The sequence below is a fragment of the Somniosus microcephalus genome, chromosome 23 (assembly GCF_052327205.1).
Source record: "Somniosus microcephalus isolate GS21.2 chromosome 23, FLI_Smic_1.0, whole genome shotgun sequence".
Lineage (NCBI taxonomy): Eukaryota > Metazoa > Chordata > Chondrichthyes > Squaliformes > Somniosidae > Somniosus > Somniosus microcephalus.
Window position 1 is genome coordinate 71,224,965 of NC_141009.1, and position 24,566 is coordinate 71,249,530.

The 24,566-nt window shown below is 53.3% G+C and overlaps 1 protein-coding gene across 1 annotated transcript in view; it reads left to right on the forward strand.

The window, feature by feature from the left end:
• Positions 1–24,566, forward strand: part of mamdc4 (MAM domain containing 4) — a 365,757-nt gene that overhangs the window by 142,379 nt on the left and 198,812 nt on the right. Inside the window, exon 4 of the mRNA XM_085965967.1 lies at positions 23,000–23,127. Coding sequence (XP_085822093.1) covers positions 23,000–23,127 — 128 coding nt within the window. The remainder of the gene's footprint in view (positions 1–22,999; positions 23,128–24,566) is intronic.

Consider the following 24,566-nt stretch of genomic DNA (forward strand, 5'->3'; position numbering starts at 1 on the left):
TTCCACAGACACTGACTCTCACTGGGGTACAGTTCCTCAGATACTGACTCTCACTGGGGTACAGTTCCACAGACACTGACTCTCACTGGGGTAGAGTTCCACAGACACTGACTCTCACTGGGGTACAGTTCCACAGACACTGACTCTCACTGGGGTACAGTTCCACAGACACTGACTCTCACTGGGGTAGAGTTCCACAGACACTGACTCTCACTGGGGTACAGTTCCACAGATTCTGAGTCTCACTGGGGTACAGTTCCACAGATACTGACTCTCATTGGGGTGCAGTTCCACAGAAACAGACTCTCACTGGGGTACAGTTCCTCAGATACTGACTCTCACTGGGGTACAGTTCCACAGATACTGACTCTCACTGGGGTACAGTTCCACAGACATTGACACCCACTGGGGTACAGTTCCACAGACACTGACACTGGGGTACAGTTCCACAAACACTGACGCTCACTGGGGTGCAGTTCCACAGATACTGACTCTCACTGGGATATAGTTGCACAGACACTGACTCTCACTGGGGTACAGTTCCACAGACACTGACTCCCACTGGGGTACAGTTCCACAGACGCGGACACTCACTGGGGTACAGTTCCACAGACACTGACTTTCACTGGGGTACAGTTCCACAAACACTGACTCTCACTGGGGTACCTTTCCACAGACACTGACTCTCACTGGGGTGCAGTTCCACAGACACTGACTCTCACTGGGGTACAGTTCCACAGACACTGACTCTCACTGGGGAGAGTTCCACAAACACTGACTCTCACTGGGGTACAGTTCCACAGACACTGACTCTCACTGGGGTACAGTTCCACAGACACTGACTCTCACTGGGGTGCAGTTCCACAGGCACTGAAGCTCACTGGGGCACAGTTCCACAGACACTGACTCTCACTGGGGTACAGTTCCACAGACACTGACTCTCAATGGGATACAGTTCCACAGACACTGACACTCACTGGGGTACAGTTCCACAGACACTGGCTCTCACTGGGGTACAGTTCCACAGACACTGACTCTGACTGGGGTACAGTTCCACAGACACTGACTCTCACTGGGGTACAGTTCCACAGACACTGACTCTCACTGGGGTACAGTTCCACAGACACTGACTCTGACTGGGGTACAGTTCCACAGACACTGACTCTCACTGGGGTACAGTTCCACAGACACTGACTCTGACTGGGGTACAGTTCCACAGACACTGACTCTCACTGGGGTACAGTTCCACAGACACTGACTCTCACTGGGGTACAGTTCCACAGACACGGTCTTTCACTGGGGTACAGCTCCACAGGCACTGACTGTCACTGGGATACAGTTCCACAAACACTGACTCTCACTGGGGTACAGTTCCACAGACACTGACTCTCACTGGGGTACAGTTCCACAAACACTGACTCTCACTGGGATACAGTTCCACAAACACTGACTCTCACTGGGGTACAGTTCCACAGACACTGACTCTCACTGGGGTGCAATTCCACAGACACTGACTCTCACTGGGGTGCAATTCCACAGACACTGACTCTCACTGGGGTGCAGTTCCACAGACACTGACTCTCACTGGGGTGCAATTCCACAGACACTGTCTCCCACTGGGGTACAATTCCCCAGACACGGACTCTCACTGGGGTACAGTTCCACAGACACAGACTCTCACTGGGGTACAGTTCTACAGACACTGACTCTCACTGGGGTACAGTTCCACAGGTACTGAACCTCACTGGGGTACAGTTCCACAGACACTGACTCCCACTGGGGTACAGTTCCACACACACTGACTCTCACTGGCGTACAGTTCCTCAGATACTGACTCTCATTGGGGTGCAGTTCCACAGAAACTGACTCTCACTGGGGTACAGTTCCACAGACACTGACTCTCACTGGGGTACAGTTCCACAGACACTGACTCTCACTGGGGTGCAGTTCCACAGGCACTGACTCTCACTGGGGTACAGTTCCACAGAAACTGACTCTCACTGCGGTACAGTTCCACAGATACTGACTCTCACTGGGGTACAGTTCCACAGACACTGACTCCCACTGGGGTACAGTTCCACAGACACTGACACTGGGGTAGAGTTCCACAAACACTGACGCTCACTGGGGTACAGTTCCACAGGCACTGAAGCTCACTGGGGTACAGTTCCACAGACACTGACTCTCACTGGGATATAGTTGCACAGACACTGACTCTCACTGGGGTACAGTTCCACAGACACTGACTCCCACTGGGGTCCAGTTCCACAGACACTGACTTTCACTGATGTACAGTTCCACAAACACTGACTCTCACTGGGGTACATTTCCACAGACACTGACTCTCACTGGGGTGCTGTTCCACAGACACTGACTCTCACTGGGGGAGAGTTCCACACACACTGACTCTCACTGGGGTACAGTTCCACAGACACTGACTCTCACTGGGGTACAATTCCACAGACACTGACTCTCCCTGGTGTACGGGTTCCACAGACAGTGACTCTCACTGGCGTACAGACCATAGACAGTGACTTTCACTGGGGTACAGTTCCATAGACACTGACTCTCACTGGGGTACAGTTCCTCAGATACTGACTCTCACTGGGGTACAGTTCCACAGACACTGACTCTCACTGGGGTACAGTTCCACAGACACTGACTCTCACTGGGGTACAGCTCCACAGACACTGACTCCCACTGGGGTACTGTTCCACAGACACTGACTCTCACTGGGGTACAGTTCCACAGACACTGACTCTCACTGGGGTACAGTTCCACAGACACTGACTCTCACTGGGGTACAGTTCCATAGACACTGACTCTCACTGGGGTACAGTTCCTCAGATACTGACTCTCACTGGGGTACAGTTCCACAGACACTGACTCTCACTGGGGTACAGCTCCACAGACACTGACTCCCACTGGGGTACTGTTCCACAGACACTGACTCTCACTGGGGTACAGTTCCACAGGCACTGAACCTCACTGGGGTACAGTTCCACAGATTCTGAGTCTCACTGGGGTACAGTTCCACAGACACAGACACTCACTGGGGTACAGTTCCTCAGATACTGACTCTCATTGGGGTGCAGTTCCACAGAAACTGACTCTCACTGGGGTACAGTTCCACAGATACTGACTCTCACTGGGGTACAGTTCCACAGACACTGACTCCCACTGGGGTACAGTTCCACAGACACTGACACTGGGGTAGAGTTCCACAAACACTGACGCTCACTGGGGTACAGTTCCACAGGGACTGAAGCTCACTGGGGTACAGTTCCACAGACACTGACTCTCACTGGGATATAGTTGCACAGACACTGACTCTCACTGGGGTACAGTTCCACAGACACTGACTCCCACTGGGGTCCAGTTCCACAGACACTGACTTTCACTGATGTACAGTTCCACAAACACAGACTCTCACTGGGGTCCATTTCCACAGACACTGACTCTCACTGGGGTGCAGTTCCACAGACACTGACTCTCACTGGGGGAGAGTTCCACACACACTGACTCTCACTGGGGTACAGTTCCACAGACACTGACTCTCACTGGGGTAAAATTCCACAGACACTGACTCTCACTGGCGTACACACCATAGACAGTGACTTTCACTGGGGTACAGTTCCATAGACACTGACTCTCACTGGGGTACAGTTCCTCAGATACTGACTCTCACTGGCGTGCAGTTCCACAGACAGTGACTCTCACTGGCGTACACACCATAGACAGTGACTTTCACTGGGGTACAGTTCCACACACACTGACTCTCACTGGGGTACAGTTCCACAGACACGGACTCTCACTGGGGTACAATTCCACAGACACTGACTCTCCCTGGTGTACGGGTTCCACAGACAGTGACTCTCACTGGCGTACAGACCATAGACAGTGACTTTCACTGGGGTACAGTTCCTCAGATACTGACTCTCACTGGGGTACAGTTCCACAGACACTGACTCTCACTGGGGTACAGTTCCACAGACACTGACTCTCACTGGGGTACAGCTCCACAGACACTGACTCCCACTGGGGTACAGTTCCTCAGGTACTGACTCTCACTGGGGTACAGTTCCACAGACACAGACTCTCACTGGCGTACAGTTCCTCAGATACTGACTCTCATTGGGGTGCAGTTCCACAGAAACTGACTCTCACTGGGGTACAGTTCCACAGACACTGACTCTCACTGGGGTACAGTTCCACAGACACTGACTCCCACTGGGGTACAGTTCCACACACACTGACTCTCACTGGCGTACAGTTCCTCAGATACTGACTCTCATTGGGGTGCAGTTCCACAGAAACTGACTCTCACTGGGGTACAGTTCCACAGACACTGACTCTCACTGGGGTACAGTTCCACAGACACTGACTCTCACTGGGGTACAGTTCCACAGGCACTGACTCTCACTGGGGTACAGTTCCACAGAAACTGACTCTCACTGCGGTACAGTTCCACAGATACTGACTCTCACTGGGGTACAGTTCCACAGACACTGACTCCCACTGGGGTACAGTTCCACAGACACTGACTCTCACTGGGGTACAGTTCCACAAACACTGACGCTCACTGGGGTACAGTTCCACAGGCACTGAAGCTCACTGGGGTACAGTTCCACAGACACTGACTCTCACTGGGATATAGTTGCACAGACACTGACTCTCACTGGGGTACAGTTCCACAGACACTGACTCCCACTGGGGTCCAGTTCCACAGACACTGACTTTCACTGATGTACAGTTCCACAAACACTGACTCTCACTGGGGTACATTTCCACAGACACTGACTCTCACTGGGGTGCTGTTCCACAGACACTGACTCTCACTGGGGGAGAGTTCCACACACACTGACTCTCACTGGGGTACAGTTCCACAGACACTGACTCTCACTGGGGTACAATTCCACAGACACTGACTCTCCCTGGTGTACGGGTTCCACAGACAGTGACTCTCACTGGCGTACAGACCATAGACAGTGACTTTCACTGGGGTACAGTTCCATAGACACTGACTCTCACTGGGGTACAGTTCCTCAGATACTGACTCTCACTGGGGTACAGTTCCACAGACACTGACTCTCACTGGGGTACAGTTCCACAGACACTGACTCTCACTGGGGTACAGCTCCACAGACACTGACTCCCACTGGGGTACTGTTCCACAGACACTGACTCTCACTGGGGTACAGTTCCACAGACACTGACTCTCACTGGGGTACAGCTCCACAGACACTGACTCCCACTGGGGTACTGTTCCACAGACACTGACTCTCACTGGGGTACAGTTCCACAGACACTGACTCTCACTGGGGTACAGTTCCTCAGATACTGACTCTCACTGGGGTACAGTTCCACAGATTCTGAGTCTCACTGGGGTACAGTTCCACAGACACAGACACTCACTGGGGTACAGTTCCTCAGATACTGACTCTCACTGGGGTACAGTTCCACAGATACTGACTCTCACTGGGGTACAGTTCCACAGACACTGACTCTCACTGGGGTACAGTTCCTCAGATACTGACTCTCACTGGGGTACAGTTCCACAGGCACTGAACCTCACCGGGGTACAGTTCCACAGACACTGACTCCCACTGGGGTACTGTTCCACAGACACTGACTCTCACTGGGGAACAGTTCCACAGACACTGACTCTCACTGGGGTACAGTTCCACAGACATTGACTCTCACTGGGGTACAGCTCCACAGACACTGACTCCCACTGGGGTACTGTTCCTCAGACACTGACTCTCACTGTGGTACAGTTCCACAGACACAGACTCTCACTTGGGTACAGTTCCACAGACACTGACTCTCACTGGGGTACAGTTCCACAGACACTGACTCTCACTGGGGTACTTTTCCACAGACACTGACTCTCACTGGGGTACAGTTCCACAGACACTGACTCTCACTGGGGTACAGTTCCTCAGATACTGACTCTCACTGGGGTACTGTTCCACAGACACTGACTCTCACTGGGGTACAGTTCCACAGACACAGACTCTCACTGGGGTACAGTTCCACAGACACTGACTCTCACTGGGGTACAGTTCCACAGACACTGACTCTCACTGGGGTAGAGTTCCACAGACACTGACTCTCACTGGGGTACAGTTCCTCAGATACTGACTCTCACTGGGGTACAGTTCCACAGACACTGACTCTCACTGGGGTAGAGTTCCACAGACACTGACTCTCACTGGGGTACAGTTCCACAGACACTGACTCTCACTGGGGTACAGTTCCACAGACACTGACTCTCACTGGGGTAGAGTTCCACAGACACTGACTCTCACTGGGGTACAGTTCCACAGATTCTGAGTCTCACTGGGGTACAGTTCCACAGATACTGACTCTCATTGGGGTGCAGTTCCACAGAAACAGACTCTCACTGGGGTACAGTTCCTCAGATACTGACTCTCACTGGGGTACAGTTCCACAGATACTGACGCTCACTGGGGTACAGTTCCACAGACACTGACACCCACTGGGGTACAGTTCCACAGACACTGACACTGGGGTACAGTTCCACAAACACTGACGCTCACTGGGGTGCAGTTCCACAGATACTGACTCTCACTGGGATATAGTTGCACAGACACTGACTCTCACTGGGGTACAGTTCCACAGACACTGACTCCCACTGGGGTACAGTTCCACAGATGCGGACACTCACTGGGGTACAGTTCCACAGACACTGACTTTCACTGGGGTACAGTTCCACAAACACTGACTCTCACTGGGGTACCTTTCCACAGACACTGACTCTCACTGGGGTGCAGTTCCACAGACACTGACTCTCACTGGGGTACAGTTCCACAGACACTGACTCTCACTGGGGAGAGTTCCACAAACACTGACTCTCACTGGGGTACAGTTCCACAGACACTGACTCTCACTGGGGTACAGTTCCACAGACACTGACTCTCACTGGGGTACAGTTCCACAGGCACTGAAGCTCACTGGGGCACAGTTCCACAGACACTGACTCTCACTGGGGTACAGTTCCACAGACACTGACTCTCAATGGGATACAGTTCCACAGACACTGACACTCACTGGGGTACAGTTCCACAGACACTGGCTCTCACTGGGGTACAGTTCCACAGACACTGACTCTGACTGGGGTACAGTTCCACAGACACTGACTCTCACTGGGGTACAGTTCCACAGACACTGACTCTCACTGGGGTACAGTTCCACAGACACTGACTCTGACTGGGGTACAGTTCCACAGACACTGACTCTCACTGGGGTACAGTTCCACAGACACTGACTCTGACTGGGGTACAGTTCCACAGACACTGACTCTCACTGGGGTACAGTTACACATACACTGACTCTCACTGGGGTACAGTTCCACAGACACGGTCTTTCACTGGGGTACAGCTCCACAGGCACTGACTGTCACTGGGATACAGTTCCACAAACACTGACTCTCATTGGGGTACAGTTCCACAGACACTGACTCTCACTGGGGTACAGTTCCACAAACACTGACTCTCACTGGGATACAGTTCCACAAACACTGACTCTCACTGGGGTACAGTTCCACAGACACTGACTCTCACTGGGGTGCAATTCCACAGACACTGACTCTCACTGGGGTGCAATTCCACAGACACTGACTCTCACTGGGGTGCAGTTCCACAGACACTGACTCTCACTGGGGTGCAATTCCACAGACACTGTCTCCCACTGGGGTACAATTCCCCAGACACGGACTCTCACTGGGGTACAGTTCCACAGACACAGACTCTCACTGGGGTACAGTTCCACAGACACTGACTCTCACTGGGGTACAGTTCCACAGGTACTGAACCTCACTGGGGTACAGTTCCACAGACACTGACTCCCACTGGGGTACAGTTCCACACACACTGACTCTCACTGGCGTACAGTTCCTCAGATACTGACTCTCATTGGGTTGCAGTTCCACAGAAACTGACTCTCACTGGGGTACAGTTCCACAGACACTGACTCTCACTGGGGTACAGTTCCACAGACACTGACTCTCACTGGGGTGCAGTTCCACAGGCACTGACTCTCACTGGGGTACAGTTCCGCAGAAACTGACTCTCACTGCGGTACAGTTCCACAGATACTGACTCTCACTGGGGTACAGTTCCACAGACACTGACTCCCACTGGGGTACAGTTCCACAGACACTGACACTGGGGTAGAGTTCCACAAACACTGACGCTCACTGGGGTACAGTTCCACAGGCACTGAAGCTCACTGGGGTACAGTTCCACAGACACTGACTCTCACTGGGATATAGTTGCACAGACACTGACTCTCACTGGGGTACAGTTCCACAGACACTGACTCCCACTGGGGTCCAGTTCCACAGACACTGACTTTCACTGATGTACAGTTCCACAAACACTGACTCTCACTGGGGTACATTTCCACAGACACTGACTCTCACTGGGGTGCTGTTCCACAGACACTGACTCTCACTGGGGGAGAGTTCCACACACACTGACTCTCACTGGGGTACAGTTCCACAGACACTGACTCTCACTGGGGTACAATTCCACAGACACTGACTCTCCCTGGTGTACGGGTTCCACAGACAGTGACTCTCACTGGCGTACAGACCATAGACAGTGACTTTCACTGGGGTACAGTTCCATAGACACTGACTCTCACTGGGGTACAGTTCCTCAGATACTGACTCTCACTGGGGTACAGTTCCACAGACACTGACTCTCACTGGGGTACAGTTCCACAGACACTGACTCTCACTGGGGTACAGCTCCACAGACACTGACTCCCACTGGGGTACTGTTCCACAGACACTGACTCTCACTGGGGTACAGTTCCACAGACACTGACTCTCACTGGGGTACAGTTCCACAGACACTGACTCTCACTGGGGTACAGTTCCATAGACACTGACTCTCACTGGGGTACAGTTCCTCAGATACTGACTCTCACTGGGGTACAGTTCCACAGACACTGACTCTCACTGGGGTACAGCTCCACAGACACTGACTCCCACTGGGGTACTGTTCCACAGACACTGACTCTCACTGGGGTACAGTTCCACAGGCACTGAACCTCACTGGGGTACAGTTCCACAGATTCTGAGTCTCACTGGGGTACAGTTCCACAGACACAGACACTCACTGGGGTACAGTTCCTCAGATACTGACTCTCATTGGGGTGCAGTTCCACAGAAACTGACTCTCACTGGGGGACAGTTCCACAGACACTGACTCCCACTGGGGTACAGTTCCACAGACACTGACACTGGGGTAGAGTTCCACAAACACTGACGCTCACTGGGGTACAGTTCCACAGGCACTGAAGCTCACTGGGGTACAGTTCCACAGACACTGACTCTCACTGGGATATAGTTGCACAGACACTGACTCTCACTGGGGTACAGTTCCACAGACACTGACTCCCACTGGGGTCCAGTTCCACAGACACTGACTTTCACTGATGTACAGTTCCACAAACACAGACTCTCACTGGGGTCCATTTCCACAGACACTGACTCTCACTGGGGTGCAGTTCCACAGACACTGACTCTCACTGGGGGAGAGTTCCACACACACTGACTCTCACTGGGGTACAGTTCCACAGACACTGACTCTCACTGGGGTAAAATTCCACAGACACTGACTCTCCCTGGTGTACGGGTTCCACAGACAGTGACCCTCACTGGCGTACACACCATAGACAGTGACTTTCACTGGGGTACAGTTCCATAGACACTGACTCTCACTGGGGTACAGTTCCTCAGATACTGACTCTCACTGGGGTGCAGTTCCACAGACAGTGACTCTCACTGGCGTACACACCATAGACAGTGACTTTCACTGGGGTACAGTTCCATAGACACTGACTCTCACTGGGGTACAGTTCCACAGACACTGACTCTCACTGGGGTACAGCTCCACAGACACTGACTCCCACTGAGGTACTGTTCCACAGACACTGACTCTCACTGGGGTACAGTTCCACAGACACTGACTCTCACTGGGGTACAGTTCCACAGACACTGACTCTCACTGGGGTACAGTTCCACAGACACTGACTCTCACTGGGGTACAGTTCCACAGACACTGACTCTCAATGGGATACAGTTCCACAGACACTGACTCTCACTGTGGTACAGTTCCACAGACACTGACTCTCACTGGGGTACAGTTCCACAGACACTGACTCTCACTGGGGTACAGCTCCACAGACACTGACTCTCACTGGGGTACTGTTCCACAGACACTGACTCTCACTGTGGTACAGTTCCACAGACACAGACACTGACTCTCACTGGGGTACAGTTCCACAGACACTGACTCTCACTGGGGTACAGTTCCACAGACACTGACTCTCACTGGGGTACAGTTCCACAGACACTGACTCTCACTGGGGTACAGTTCCACAGACACTGACTCTCACTGGGATACAGTTCCACAGACACTGACTCTCCCTGGTGTACGGGTTCCACAGACACTGACTCTCACTGGGGGAGAGTTCCACACACACTGACTCTCACTGGGGTACAGTTCCACAGACACTGACTCTCACTGGGGTAAAATTCCACAGACACTGACTCTCCCTGGTGTACGGGTTCCACAGACAGTGACTCTCACTGGCGTACATACACACCATAGACAGTGACTTTCACTGGGGTACAGTTCCATAGACACTGACTCTCACTGGGGTACAGTTCCTCAGATACTGACTCTCACTGGGGTACAGTTCCACAGACACTGACTCTCACTGGGGTACAGTTCCACAGGCACTGACTCTCACTGGGGTACAGTTCCACAAACACTGACTCTCACTGGGGTACAGCTCCACAGACACTGACTCCCACTGGGGTACAGTTCCACAGACACTGACTCTCACTGTGGTACAGTTCCACAGACACATACACTGACTCTCACTGGGGTACAGTTCCACAGACACTGACTCTCACTGGGGTACAGTTCCACAGACACTGACTCTCACTGGGGTACAGTTCCACAGACACTGACTCTCACTGGGGTACAGTTCCACAGACACTGACTCTCACTGGGATACAGTTCCACAGACACTGACACTCACTGTGGTACATTTCCACAGACACTGACTCTCACTGGGGTACAGTTCCACAGACACTGACTCTCACTGGGGTACAGTTCCACAGACACAGACTCTCACTGGGGTACAGTTCCACAGACACTGACTCTCACTGGGGTACAGTTCCACAGATACTGACTCTCACTGGGGTACAGTTCCACAGACACTGACTCCCACTGGGGTACAGTTCCACAGACACTGACACTGGGGTACAGTTCCACAAACACTGACGCTCACTGGGGTACAGTTCCACAGGCACTGAAGCTCACTGGGGTACAGTTCCACAGACACTGACTCTCACTGGGATATAGTTGCACAGACACTGACTCTCACTGGGGTACAGTTCCACAGACACTGACTCCCACTGTGGTACAGTTCCACAGACACTGACACTCACTGGGGTACAGTTCCACAGACACTGACTTTCACTGGGGTACAGTTCCACAAACACTGACTCTCACTGGGGTACATTTCCACAGACACTGACTCTCACTGGGGTGCAGTTCCACAGACACTGACTCTCACTGGGGTAGAGTTCCACAAACACTGACTCTCACTGGGGTACAGTTCCACAGACACTGACTCTCACTGGGGTACAGTTCCACAGGCACTGACTCTCACTGGGGTACAGTTCCACAGACACTGACTCTCACTGGGGTACAGTTCCACAGACACTGACTCTCACTGGGGTACAGTTCCACAGACACTGACTCTCAATGGGATACAGTTCCAGAGACACTGACACTCACTGGGGTACAGTTCCACAGACACTGGCTCTCACTGGGGTACAGTTCCACAGACACTGACTCTGACTGGGGTACAGTTCCACAGACACTGACTCTCACTGGGGTACAGTTCCACAGACACTGACTCTCAGTGGGGTACATTTCCACAGACACTGACTCTCACTGGGGTACAGTTCCACAGACACTGACTCTGACTGGGGTACAGTTCCACAGACACTGACTCTCACTGGGGTACAGTTCCACAGACACTGACTCTCACTGGGGTACAGTTCCACACACACTAACTCTCACTGGGGTACAGTTCCACAGACACTGACTCTCACTGGGGTACAGTTCCACAGACACTGACTCTCACTGGGGTACAGTTCCACAGACACTGACTCTCACTGGGGTACAGTTCCACAGACACTGACTCTCACTGGGATACAGTTCCACAGACACTGACTCTCACTGGGGTACAGTTCCACAGACACTGACTCTCACTGGGGTACAGTTCCACAGACACTGACTCTCACTGGGGTACAGTTCCACAGACACTGACTCTCACTGGGGTACAGTTCCACAGACACTGACTCTCACTGGGGTACAGTTCCACAGACACTGACTCTCACTGGGGTACAGCTCCACAGACACTGACTCCCACTGGGGTACTGTTCCACAGACACTGACTCTCACTGGGGTACAGTTCCACAGACACTGACTCTCACTGGGGTACAGTTCCACAGACACTGACTCTCGCTGGGGTACAGTTCCACAGACACTGACTCTCACTGGGGTACAGTTCCACAGACACTGACTCTCGCTGGGGTACAGTTCCACAGACACTGACTCTCACTGGGGTACAGTTCCACAGACACTGACTCTCAATGGGGCACAGTTCCACAGACACTGACTCTCACTGGGGTACAGTTCCACAGACACTGACTCTCAATGGGATACAGTTCCACAGACACTGACACTCACTGTGGTACAGTTCCACAGACACTGACTTTCACTGGGGTACAGCTCCACAGGCACTGACTCTCACTGGGATACAGTTCCACAAACACTGACTCTCACTGGGATACAGTTCCACAAACACTGACTCTCAGTGGGGTACAGTTCCACAGATACTGACTCTCACTGGGGTGCAGTTCCACAGACACTGACTCTCACTGGGGTACAGTTCCACAGGCACTGACTCTCACTGGGGTACAGTTCCACAGACACTGACTCTCACTGGGGTACAGTTCCACAGACACTGACTCTCACTGGGGTACAGTTCCACAGGCACTGACTCTCACTGGGGTACAGTTCCACTGACACTGACTCTCACTGGGGTACAGTTCCACAGACACTGACTCTCACTGGGGTACAGTTCCACAGACACTGACTCTCACTGGGGTACAGTTCCACAGGCACTGACTCTCACTGGGGTGCAGTTCCACAGACACTGACTCTCACTGGGGTACAGTTCCACAGACACTGATTCTCACTGGGGTACAGTTCCACAGATACTGACTCTCACTGGGGTACAGTTCCAAAGACAGAGACACTCACTCGGGTACAGTTCCACAGACACTGACTCTCACTGGGGTGCAGTTCCACAGACACGGACTCTCACTGTGGTACACTTCCACAGACACAGACACTCACTGGGGTACAGTTCCTCAGATACTGACTCTCACTGGGGTACAGTTCCACAGGTACTGAACCTCACTGGGGTACAGTTCCACAGACACTGACTCTCACTGGGGTACAGTTCCACAGAAACAGACTCTCACTGAGGTACAGTTCCACAGACACTGACTCTCACTGGTGTACAGTTCCACAGACACTGACTCTCACTGGGGTACAGTTCCACAGACACTGACTCTCACTGGGGTACAGTTCCACAGACACTGACTCTCATTGGGGTGCAGTTCCACAGATACTGACTCTCACTGGGGTACAGTTCCACAGACACTGACTCCCACTGGGGTACAGTTCCACAGACACTGACTCTCACTGGGGTACAGTTCCACAGATACTGACTCTCACTGGGGTACAGTTCCACAGACACTGACTCCCACTGGGGTACAGTTCCACAGACACTGACACTGGGGTACAGTTCCACAAAGACTGACGCTCACTGGGGTACAGTTCCACAGGCACTGAAGCTCACTGGGGTACAGTTCCACAGACACTGACTCTCACTGGGATATAGTTGCACAGACACTGACTCTCACTGGGGTACAGTTCCACAGACACTGACTCCCACTGTGGTACAGTTCCACAGACACTGACACTCACTGGGGTACAGTTCCACAGACACTGACTTTCACTGGGGTACAGTTCCACAGACACTGGCTCTCACTGGGGGAGAGTTCCACAAACACTGACTCTCACTGGGGTACAGTTCCACAGACACTGACTCTCACTGGGGTACAGTTCCACAGGCACTGAAGCTCACTGGGGTACAGTTCCACAGACACTGACTCTCAGTGGGGTACAGTTCCACAGACACTGACTCTCAATGGGATACAGTTCCACAGACACTGACACTCACTGGGGTACAGTTCCACAGACACTGACTCTCACTGGGGTACAGTTCCACAGACACTGACTCTCACTGGGGTACAGTTCCACAGACACTGACACTCACTGGGGTACAGCTCCACAGACACTGGCTCTCACTGGGGTACAGTTCCACAGACACTGACTCTGACTGGGGTACAGTTCCACAGACACTGACTCTCACTGGGGTACAGTTCCACAGAAACAGACTCTCACTGGGGTACAGTTCCACAGACACTGACTCTCACTGGGGTACAGTTCCTCAGATACTGACTCTCACTGGGGTACAGTTCCACAGATTCTGAGTCTCACTGGGGTACAGTTCCACAGACACAGACACTCACTGGTGTACAGTTCCACAGACACTGACTCTCACTGGGGTTCAGTTCCACAGACACTGACTCTCACTGGGGGAGAGTTCCACACACACTGACTCTCACTGGGGTACAGTTCCACAGACACTGACTCTCACTGGGGTAAAATTCCACAGACACTGACTCTCACTGGGGGAGAGTTCCACAAACACTGACTCTCACTGGGGTACAGTTCCACAGACACTGACTCTCACTGGGGTACAGTTCCACAGGCACTGAAGCTCACTGGGGCACAGTTCCACAGACACTGACTCTCAGTGGGGTACAGTTCCACAGACACTGACTCTCAATGGGGTACAGTTCCACAGACACTGACTCTCAATGGGATACAGTTCCACAGACACTGACACTCACTGGGGTACAGTTCCACAGACACTGGCTCTCACTGGGGTACAGTTCCACAGACACTGACTCTGACTGGGGTACAGTTCCACAGACACTGACTCTCACTGGGGTACAGTTCAACAGACACTGACTCTCAGTGGGGTACAGTTCCACAGACACTGACTCTCACTGGGGTACAGTTCCACAGACACTGACTCTCACTGGGGTACAGTTCCACAGACACGGACTTTCACTGGGGTACAGTTCCACAAACACTGACTCTCACTGGGATACAGTTCCACAAACACTGACTCTCAGTGGGGTACAGTTCCACAGACACTGAGTCTCACTTGGGTGCAGTTCCACAGACACTGATTCTCACTGTGGTACAGTTCCTCAGATACTGACTCTCACTGGGGTACAGTTCCAAAGACAGAGACACTCACTCGGGTACAGTTCCACAGACACTGGCTCTCACTGGGGTAATGTTCCACAGACACTGACTCCCACTGGGGTACAGTTCCACAGACACAGACACTCACTGGGTAGAGTTCCACAGACACTGACTCCCACTGGGGTACAGTTCCACAGATTCTGAGTCTCACTGGGGTACAGTTCCACAGACACTGACTCCCACTGGGGTACAGTTCCACAGACACTGACCCCCACTGGGGTACAATTCCCCAGACACGGACTCTCACTGGGGTACAGTTCCACAGACACAGACTCTCACTGGGGTACAGTTCCACAGGCACTGACTCTCACTGGGGTACAGTTCCACAGACACTGACTCTCACTGGGGTACAGTTCCACAGACACTGACTCTCACTGGGGTACAGTTCCACAGACACAGACTCTCACTGGGGTACAGTTCCACAGGCACTGACTCTCACTGGGGTACAGTTCCACAGACACTGACTCTCACTGGGGTACATTTCCACAGACACTGACTCTCACTGGGGTACAGTTCCTCAGACACTGACTCTCACTGGGGTACAGTTCCTCAGATACTGACTCTCACTGGGGTACAGTTCCACAGGTACTGAACCTCACTGGGGTACAGTTCCACAGATTCTGAGTCTCACTGGGGTACAGTTCCACAGACACAGACACTCACTGGGGTACAGTTCCTCAGATACTGACTCTCATTGGAGTGCAGTTCCACAGAAACTGACTCTCACTGGGGTACAGTTCCACAGATACTGACTCTCACTGGGGTACAGTTCCACAGACTCCCACTGGGGTACAGTTCCACAGACACTGACACTAGGGTAGAGTTCCACAAACACTGACGCTCACTGGGGTACAGTTCCACAGGCACTGAAGCTCACTGGGGTACAGTTCCACAGACACTGACTCTCACTGGGATATAGTTCCACAGACACTGACACTCACTGGGGTACAGTTCCACAGACACTGACTTTCACTGGGGTACAGTTCCACAAACACTGACTCTCACTGGGGTACATTTCCACAGACACTGACTCTCACTGGGGTGCCGTTCCACAGACACTGACTCTCACTGGGGGAGAGTTCCACAAACACTGACTCTCACTGGGGTACAGTTCCACAGACACTGACTCTCACTGGGGTACAATTCCACAGACACTGACTCTCCCTGGTGTACGGGTTCCACAGACAGTGACTCTCACTGACGTACAGACCATAGACAGTGACTTTCACTGGGGTACAGTTCCATAGACACTGACTCTCACTGGGGTACCGTTCCTCAGATACTGACTCTCACTGGGGTACAGTTCCACAGACACTGACTCTCACTGGGGTTCAGTTCCACAGACACTGACTCTCACTGGGGTACAGCTCCACAGACACTGACTCCCACTGGGGTACTGTTCCACAGCCACTGACTCTCACTGTGGTACAGTTCCACAGACACTGACTCTCACTGGGGTACAGACCACAGACACTGACTCTCACTGGGGTACAGACCACAGACACTGACTCTCACTGGGGTACAGTTCCACAGACACAGACTCTCACTGGGGTACAGTTCCTCAGATACTGACTCTCACTGGGGTACAGTTCCACAGACACTGACTCTCACTGGGGTACAGTTCCACAGACACTGACTCTCACTGGGGTACAGTTCCACAGACACTGACTCTCACTGGGGTACCGTTCCACAGACACTGACTCGCCCTGGTGTACGGGTTCCACAGACAGTGACTCTCACTGGCGTACAGACCATAGACAGTGACTTTCACTGGGGTACAGTTCCATAGACACTGACTCTCACTGGGGTACAGTTCCTCAGATACTGACTCTCACTGGGGTACTGTTCCACAGACACTGACTCTCACTGGGGTACAGTTCCACAGACACTGACTCTCACTGGGGTACAGCTCCACAGACACTGACTCCCACTGGGGTACTGTTCCACAGACACTGACTCTCACTGTGGTAAAGTTCCACAGACACAGACACTGACTCTCACTGGGGTACAGTTCCACAGACACTGACTCTCACTGGGGTACAGTTCCACAGACACTGACTCTCACTGGGGTACAGTTCCACAGATACTGACTCTCACTGGGGTACAGTTCCACAGACACTGACTCTCACTGGGGTACAGTTCCACAGACACTGACTCGCACTGGGGTACAGCTCCACAGAAACTGACTCCCACTGGGGTACTGTTCCACAGACACTGACTCTCACTGTGGTAAAGTTCCACAGACAGAGACACTGACTCTCACTGGGGTACAGTTCCACAGACACTGACTCTCACTGGGGTACAGTTCCACAGACACTGACTCTCACTGGGGTACAGTTCCACAGACACTGACTCTCACTGGGGTACAGTTCCACAGACACTGACTCTCACTGGGGTACAGACCACAGACACTGACTCTCACTGGGGTACAGACCACAGACACTGACTCTCACTGGGGTACAGTTCCACAGACACAGACTCTCACTGGGGTACAGTTCCTCAGATACTGACTCTCACTGGGGTACAGTTCCACAGACACTGACTCTCACTGGGGTACAGTTCCACAGACACTGACTCTCACTGGGGTACAGTTCCACAGACACTGACTCTCACTGGGGTACCGTTCCACAGACACTGACTCGCCCTGGTGTACGGGTTCCACAGACAGTGACTCTCACTGGCGTACAGACCATAGACAGTGATTTTCACTGGGGTACAGTTCCATAGACACTGACTCTCACTGGGGTACAGTTCCTCAGATACTGACTCTCACTGGGGTACTGTTCCACAGACACTGACTCTCACTGGGGTACTGTTCCACAGACACTGACTCTCACTGGGGTACAGCTCCACAGACACTGACTCCCACTGGGGTACTGTTCCACAGACACTGACTCTCACTGTGGTAAAGTTCCACAGACACAGACACTGACTCTCACTGGGGTACAGTTCCACAGACACTGACTCTCACTGGGGTACAGTTCCACAGACACTGACTCTCACTGGGGTACAGTTCCACAGATACTGACTCTCACTGTGGTAAAGTTCCACAGACAGAGACACTGACTCTCACTGGGGTACAGTTCCACAGACACTGACTCTCACTGGGGTACAGTTCCACAGACACTGACTCTCACTGGGGTACAGTTCCACAGACACTGACGCTCACTGGGGTACAGTTCCACAGACACTGACTCTCACTGGGTACAGTTCCACAGACACTGACTCTCACTGGGGTACTGTTCCACAGACACTGAGTCTCACTGGGGTACAGTTCCACAGACACTGACCCTCACTGGGGTACTGTTCCACAGACACTGAGTCTCACTGGGGTACAGTTCCACAGACACTGACTCTCACTGGGGTACTGTTCCACAGACACTGAGTCTCACTGGGGTACAGTTACACAGACACTGACTCTTACTGGGGTACAGTTCCACAGACACTGACTCTCAATGGGATACAGTTCCACAGACACTGACACTCACTGGGGTACAGTTCCACAGACACTGACTCTCACTGGGGTACAGTTCCACAGACACTGACTCTCACTGGGGTACAGTTCCACAGACACTGACTCTCACTGGGGTACAGTTCCACAGACACTGACTCCCACTGGGGTACTGTTCCACAGACACTGACTCTCACTGGGGTACAATTCCCCAGATACTGACTCTCACTGGGGTACAGTTCCACAGACACTGACTCTCACTGGGGTACAATTCCCCAGATACTGACTCTCACTGGGGTACAGTTCCTCAGATACTGACTCTCACTGGGGTACAGTTCCACAGACACAGACATTCACTGGGGTACAGTTCCTCAGATACTGACTCTCACTGGGGTACAGTTCCACAGATACTGACTCTCATTGGGGTGCAGTTCCACAGAAACAGAGTCTCACTGGGGTACAGTTCCACAGACACTGTCTCTCACTGGGGTACAGTTCCACAGATACTGACTCTCACTGGGGTACAGTTCCACAGACACTGACTCCCACTGGGGTACAGTTCCACAGACACTGACACTGGGGTACAGTTCCACAAACACTGACGCTCACTGGGGTGCAGTTCCACAGGCACTGAAGCTTACTGGGGTACAGTTCCACAGACACTGACTCTCACTGGGATATAGTTGCACAGACACTGACCCCCACTGGGGTACAATTCCTCAGACACGGACTCTCACTGGGGTACAGTTCCACAGACACAGACTCTCACTGGGGTACAGTTCCACAGGCACTGACTCTCACTGGGGTACAGTTCCACAGACACTGACTCTCACTGGGGTACAGTTCCACAGACACTGACTCTCACTGGGGTACAGTTCCTCAGATACTGACTCTCACTGGGGTACAGTTCCACAGGTACTGAACCTCACTGGGGTACAGTTCCACAGATTCTGAGTCTCACTGGGGTACAGTTCCACAGACACAGACACTCACTGGGGTACAGTTCCTCAGATACTGACTCTCATTGGAGTGCAGTTCCACAGAAACTGACTCTCACTGGGGTACAGTTCCACAGACACTGACTCTCACTGGGGTACAGTTCCACAGATACTGACTCTCACTGGGGTACAGTTCCACAGACACTGACTCCCACTGGGGTACAGTTCCACAGACACTGACACTGGGGTAGAGTTCCACAAACACTGACGCTCACTGGGGTACAGTTCCACAGGCACTGAAGCTCACTGGGGTACAGTTCCACAGACACTGACTCTCACTGGGATATAGTTCCACAGACACTGACACTCACTGGGGTACAGTTCCACAGACACTGACTTTCACTGGGGTACAGTTCCACAAACACTGACTCTCACTGGGGTACATTTCCACAGACACTGACTCTCACTGGGGTGCCGTTCCACAGACACTGACTCTCACTGGGGGAGAGTTCCACAAACACTGACTCTCACTGGGGTACAGTTCCACAGACACTGACTCTCACTGGGGTACAATTCCACAGACACTGACTCTCCCTGGTGTACGGGTTCCACAGACAGTGACTCTCACTGACGTACAGACCATAGACAGTGACTTTCACTGGGGTACAGTTCCATAGACACTGACTCTCACTGGGGTACCGTTCCTCAGATACTGACTCTCACTGGGGTACAGTTCCACAGACACTGACTCTCACTGGGGTACAGTTCCACAGACACTGACTCTCACTGGGGTACAGCTCCACAGACACTGACTCCCACTGGGGTACTGTTCCACAGCCACTGACTCTCACTGTGGTACAGTTCCACAGACACAGACACTGACTCTCACTGGGGTACAGTTCCACAGACACTGACTCTCACTGGGGTACAGACCACAGACACTGACTCTCACTGGGGTACAGACCACAGACACTGACTCTCACTGGGGTACAGTTCCACAGACACAGACTCTCACTGGGGTACAGTTCCTCAGATACTGACTCTCACTGGGGTACAGTTCCACAGACACTGACTCTCACTGGGGTACAGTTCCACAGACACTGACTCTCACTGGGGTACAGTTCCACAGACACTGACTCTCACTGGGGTACCGTTCCACAGACACTGACTCTCACTGGGGTACAGTTCCACAGACACTGACTCTCACTGGGGTACCGTTCCACAGACACTGACTCTCACTGGGGTACAGTTCCACAGACACTGACTCTCAATGCGATACAGTTCCACAGACACTGACTCTCACTGGGGTACAGTTCCACAGACACTGACTCTCACTGGGGTACCGTTCCACAGACACTGACTCTCACTGGGGTACAGTTCCACAGACACTGACTCTCACTGGGGTACAGTTCCACAGACACTGACTCTCACTGGGGTACAGTTCCACAGACACTGACACTCACTGGGGTACAGTTCCACAGACACTGGCTCTCACTGGGGTACAGTTCCACAGACACTGACTCTCACTGGGGTACAGTTCCACAGACACTGACACTCACTGGGGTACAGTTCCACAGACACTGGCTCTCACTGGGGTACAGTTCCACAGACACTGACTCTCACTGGGGTACAGTTCCACAGACACTGACTCTCACTGGGGTACAGTTCCACAGACACTGACACTCACTGGGGTACAGTTCCACAGACACTGACTCTCACTGGGGTACAGTTCCACAGACACTGACACTCACTGGGGTACAGTTCCACAGACACTGATACTCACTGGGTTACTGTTCCACAAACACTGACTCTCAATGGGGTGCAGTTCCACAGAAACTGACTCTCACTGGGCTACAGTTCCACAGACGCTGACTCTCACTGGGGTACAGTTCCACAGACACTGACTCTCACTGGGGTACAGTTCCACAGACGCTGACTCTCACTGGGGTACAGTTCCACAGACACTGACTCTCACTGGGGTACAGTTCCACAGGCACTGAAGCTCACTGGGGTACAGTTCCACAGACACTGACACTCAGTGGGGTCCTAACCCCCTCGAAATATAAAGAGGAACCTACCCTACTTAATAGGATTTTTAATGGGCCCTCCCCCCTCACTCCCTGTGCGGAGACTCCCCGTGCACAGACTCCCTGTGCGGACACTCCCCGTGCACTGAACGCTGTCTGGGACAGATTGACTGTTGACTAGTCACTGACTCCATTCTTGTTGTATCGTGTGATGTGGGTCTAGCTGGACCGTGGTCTTTTTCTGTCTCGCAGTTCCCATGTTTCTATGGTAACACTGGCTGCCTCTGGTGCCCTGTGATCAGCTCCTTTACCTGGAGCCGCTAAGTGCCCGAGTGATGGGCACTGTGGCAGTGACCCTCCCAGCATCGTCCTCTTTTTTTAGTCATTCCGGGATGTGGGCATTCAGTGCCCATCCTTAATTGCCCTTTGATACAACTGGCTGCTGGGCCATTCCATTCCAGAGGGCAGTCAAGAGTCAACCACATTGCTTTGGGTCTGGAGTCAGATATAGGCCAGACCGGGTAAGGACAGTAGATTTCCTTCCCTAAAGGACATTAGTGAACCAGATGGGTTTTTACGATAATCCGGTAGTGTCATGGTCAGTGTTACTGATGCTGGCTTTTTATTCCAGATTTATTTAATTAACTGAATTTAAATTCCCTGTTGCCGTGGTGGGATTTGAACTCACGTCTCTGGATCATTAGTCCAGGCCTACGGGATTACTAGCCCAGTGACATTACCACTGTGCTACCGTACCCCAAGGTGTGGGGAGGGAGGGAGCTGGTCATCCTCTGCCAATCGCTCACCAACACTCTGAGATATAATCACCGTCGCCACCTATGACCGGCTCCTCAGCCCACACCCCCTTCTTTAATAGGGGTTTGCTGAACATTTTTAACGGAGTCCTCCCCCCTCCTCGCCGGTGAATGATGTCCCCCCGGTTCCCTGGACCCCGATGGACCGAATGGCCTCCCACTCTGCCATAAATTTCTATGATTCAAGGGCAGAGGGGCAGAGGATGTGTGTGTGAGTAAAGCTGAGCTCTCCCCGCAGGCACCCTGAGCCTCAAGGTGCAACAGCAAGACCAGGCCGAGGAGCTTCTGTGGACCAGGAGAGGAACACATGGCAATCAATGGAGGCACGGATTCCACACCGTCCCACCCCAGATCAAGCACTTCAAGGTAATCTAACACACCACACTCGAGCCCATGATCCAGGCTGACTGTCCAGTGCAGTACTGAGGGAGTGCCGCACTGTCGGAAGGGCAGTACTGAGGGACCGCTGCACTGTCGGAGGGGCTGTACTGAGGGAGCACTGCATTGTCGGAGGGGCAGTACTGAGGGAGCGCTGCTCTGTCGAAGGGGCAGTACTGAGGGAGTGCTGCTCTGTCGGAGGGGCAGTACTGAGGGATCACCGCACTGTTGGAGGGGCAGTACTGAGGGAGTGCCACACTGTCGGAGAGGCAGTACTGCGGGATCGCTGCACTGTCGGAGGGGCAGTACTGAGGGAGCGTCGCACTGTCGGAGGGGCAGTACTGAGTGAGTGCTGCACTGCCTCAGGGGCAGTACTGAGGGAGCGCTGCACTGTCGGAGGGGCAGTACTGAGGGAGCGCTGCACTGTCGGAGGGGCAGTACTGAGGGAGCGCTGCACTGTCGGAGGGGCAGTACTGAGGGAGCGCTGCACTGTCGGAGGGGCAGTACTGAGGGATCGCTGCACTGTCGGGGCAGTACTGAGGGAGCGCAGCACTGTCGGAGGGGCAGTACTGAGAGAGCGCTGCACTGTCGGAGGGGCAGTACTGAGGGAGCGCTGCACTGTCGGAGGGGCAGCAATGAAGGTGCGCTGCACTGTCGGAGGGGCAGTTTTGAGGGATCGCTGCACTGTCGGAGGGGCAGTACTGCGGGAGCGCTGCACTGCCGGAGGGGCAGCAATGAAGGTGCGCTGCACTGTCGGAGGGGCATTACTGAGGGAGTGCTGCATTGTCGGAGGGGCAGTAGTGAGGGAGCGTTGCACTGTTGGAGGGGCAGTACTGAGGGAGCGCTGAACTCTCGGAGGGGAATACGGAGGGAGCACTGCACTGTCAGAGGGGCAGTACTGAGGGAGCGCTGCGCTGTCGGAGGGGCAGTACTGAGGGATCGCTGCACTGTCAGAGGGGCCGCACTGAAGGAGTGCTGCACTGTCGGGGGAGCAGTACTGAGGGAGTGCTGCACTGTCGGAGTGGCAGTACTGAGCGAGTGCTGCACTTTCGGAGGGGCAGTACTGAGTGAGTGCTTCACTGCCTCAGGGGCAGTACTGAGGGAGCGCTGCACTGTCGGAGGGGCAGTACCGCGGGAGCCCTGCACTGTCGGAGGAGCAGTACTGAGGGAGTGCTGCACTGTCGAGGGGCAGTAATGAGAGAGCGCTGCACTATCGGAGGGGCAGTACTGAGGTAGCGCTGAACTCTCGGAGGGGCAGTACTGAAGGAGTGCTGCACTGTCGGAGGGGCAGTAATGAGGGAGTGCTGCACTGTTGAGGGGCAGTAATGAGAGAGCGCTGCACTGTTGGAGGGGCAGTACTGAGAGAGTGCTGCACTGTCGGGGGGGCAGTACTGAGGGAGCGCTGCACTGTCAGAGGGGCAGTACTG